The sequence below is a fragment of the Poecilia formosa genome, unplaced genomic scaffold, assembly GCF_000485575.1.
Source record: "Poecilia formosa unplaced genomic scaffold, Poecilia_formosa-5.1.2 Scaffold687, whole genome shotgun sequence".
NCBI classification, from domain to species: Eukaryota; Metazoa; Chordata; class Actinopteri; order Cyprinodontiformes; family Poeciliidae; genus Poecilia; species Poecilia formosa.
Window position 1 is genome coordinate 51931 of NW_006800626.1, and position 2561 is coordinate 54491.

Consider the following 2561-nt stretch of genomic DNA (forward strand, 5'->3'; position numbering starts at 1 on the left):
GGTCAGGTTGATTGAAAATGTAACTTTTAAAAATTGTTGCAACTGGGAGTCTGCACCTAGCATCTTTACCTTTTCAAAACATTATTTGTCATATTTGCATACATAAGGTTGAGAAATAATAATAAAAACATTTTGGGGGGAAAATTAAAACCCATTTTGTCCCTATTCTCAAGAATCACTAATCTGTCTGTTCCATCATCTGAACATAGAAGATGGCACAGGTGCAAACCTACTAAAGTTTTGTCGTCTACCTAAACTGGATTTGTTAGTGTTACCCTCCACAAGGAACAGAGGTAAGAAAAGACAGAAAGTATAAAGTCCTGTTGGTATTTTTGTAGGCTACACAATGTGCAGCAGAACTACAAAGCACATTCATGTATCAATCATTCAGTCTAATCTGTAAAAAGACGTTTGAGTAGATGGAAGCTCCCAATCTACCTGAACTTGAGTTACTGTGGAAAAAAACAGGAACGAAACAAATCGATCTCTAGTACAAAGCTGGAAAACTGCAGTGAAAACAGTTTTCCAACACCGAGGCAATGACTCAGGCCAGCTGAACTCACAAACCAGCAGACACTTTTCAGAGTTTTACAAATATGAATTTAACACTAAAGACCGGTTGTCATCTGATCTTCTGGTTCCCTTCTACTCTGCATCCCCAGAGTCAGAATCAAAGATGGAGAAGCAGCATTCAGCTTCTATGCTCCACTAATCTTGAACAAACTTCAGAAAGTCTGCAGAAACTCATTTACATCAAAGATGAAACTCCTTTACATCAAAGTTAAAACCCATCTGGCTAGAGGTGCCTTTGAGTCATAATGACTCAAAGGCAATATTGAATATAATATTGATCAGTCTACATGATGTATATTTGATGATATAATATTCATTGTTTCATATTTGGTTATTGTATTTTGTTTTATGGTGTAAAACACTAAGTCATAATGACTGGAACCCTTGCTGCTGAAATGTGCTATGCAAATAAATTTAATTTTAAACTCAACTTATGCACTACTTTGTGTAAGCCTAGCACATAAAATTCCATGAAGTAAAAAAAAAATGGTAACAAGTTGGACAGTGTGTCTTCCTGTCTGCTTTATCAGGTCAGAAAGAGACTTAAAAACAAGAAGCAAAGCAGAGACTTTGTCACGTCTCTGTAGGAGGACAGTGGAGTAGTTTGTAGATGGAACATACTTCATCTGTAAATGCACTTTATTTGTGTCAGTTTCAGGTTCAGTGGCCATTTTCTCCAATCTTTTTTACATATAATACAAGCTTAAAAAATAGACAAAAAAAGATAATAATAATAATAATAATAAAAACCCTTTTATTTTCTTCTTTGCAGTAAGTAAATGTGATCCTCCTACCACATCGTTTTGGCCAACTTAGTCAACCAATTACTACTCTGTTGTTATTAAAGTACAAATATTAGCTGTTGAATAAAACAATGATGATGAATGTCCAAAAAACAACACACACATCTCTGACATTTTATGTCAAGCTCAGTGCTTTTCATGGGAAAAGTCTGTCAAATTTCATTCATTTGGACATGCTGACCTCTCAGTCTTGGTTGGACGCTCAGGTCAGTAGGCCCTCCGGAGTTCATAGGGGGACCAGGGGCTCACCCCGTCCTCCTTAGCCCATGAAGAGTGGGCCTCGGTGCCAGCTGGGAGGCCACTGTGACCCTCCGCCATGTCCTCTGACACCATCTTGGACACCAGGTCGCTGACTGGGCTGCTCATGTATGGGGGGCAGGGAAAGGAGGAGGGCACAGAGTAGGTGCCGCCAGAAGTCAAAGGGTGGTAGTGGACGTCCTCCAGTGAATGCAGGGTGTACGGCTGGCTGCCGGAGACAGGCCCCATGGAGGAGCCACGGCTGGGGGAGCGGTACTGGGATGGGCTCCCAGAGGGCTCCGGGCTGGCTATGGAGGGTGGGACGCTGACAGAACCCAGGCTGTCCGGACAGAGGCCCTCCACCTGGGACACTGGCTCAGGTCCCGACTGGTCCCATGAGTCACGCTAAAGCAGGAAAACATGAACAAAGAGGAAGAACGTTTCAGTTATTCATTTCCTCATCAGATAGCACCCTGATCTTCAGCCATCACAAAAGGTCTTCTGTCACGGCATCATCTATTTTGTGATAACTTTTTTTTTTCACAGCGTCTACTTTTACGGAACATTGTATGTTTTCCCAAAACACATTTTAACACTTTTAAAAAGGGGACTGCATTCATGCTGCGTTTGATATCGTCTGATATTATAACTTTCATTACAGCATCCATGAACATGGTGGAGAGAACCAACCAGCCTCAAGAGTTTGAAAATGAAATATGACTTCAAATTATTAGGTTTAACAAAATTTGGCATTAGAATCATGTTAAAGAATAATCTGACTAGAACAAACGAGTACTAGAGCAGTGGTTCTTAACCTTTTTTGAGGTACTGAACCCACCAGTTTCATATGCGCATTCACTGAACCCTTCTGTAGTGATAAATAAAATATGATTTTTTTCCTCCAAATCAAGACATGGAGTGACCCAACTAGACTCTAGTTGGGTCACT

General features: G+C 40.6%; 1 protein-coding gene across 1 annotated transcript in view; it reads right to left on the reverse strand.

Moving 5' to 3' along the window:
• Nucleotides 1-1200: 1200 nt before the first annotated feature.
• pou2af2 (POU class 2 homeobox associating factor 2) overlaps nucleotides 1201-2561 on the reverse strand; it is an 18172-nt gene continuing 16811 nt past the window's right edge. The window contains exon 5 of the mRNA XM_007542408.2: nucleotides 1201-2018. Coding sequence (XP_007542470.1) covers nucleotides 1584-2018 — 435 coding nt within the window. The 3' untranslated portion in view covers nucleotides 1201-1583. The remainder of the gene's footprint in view (nucleotides 2019-2561) is intronic.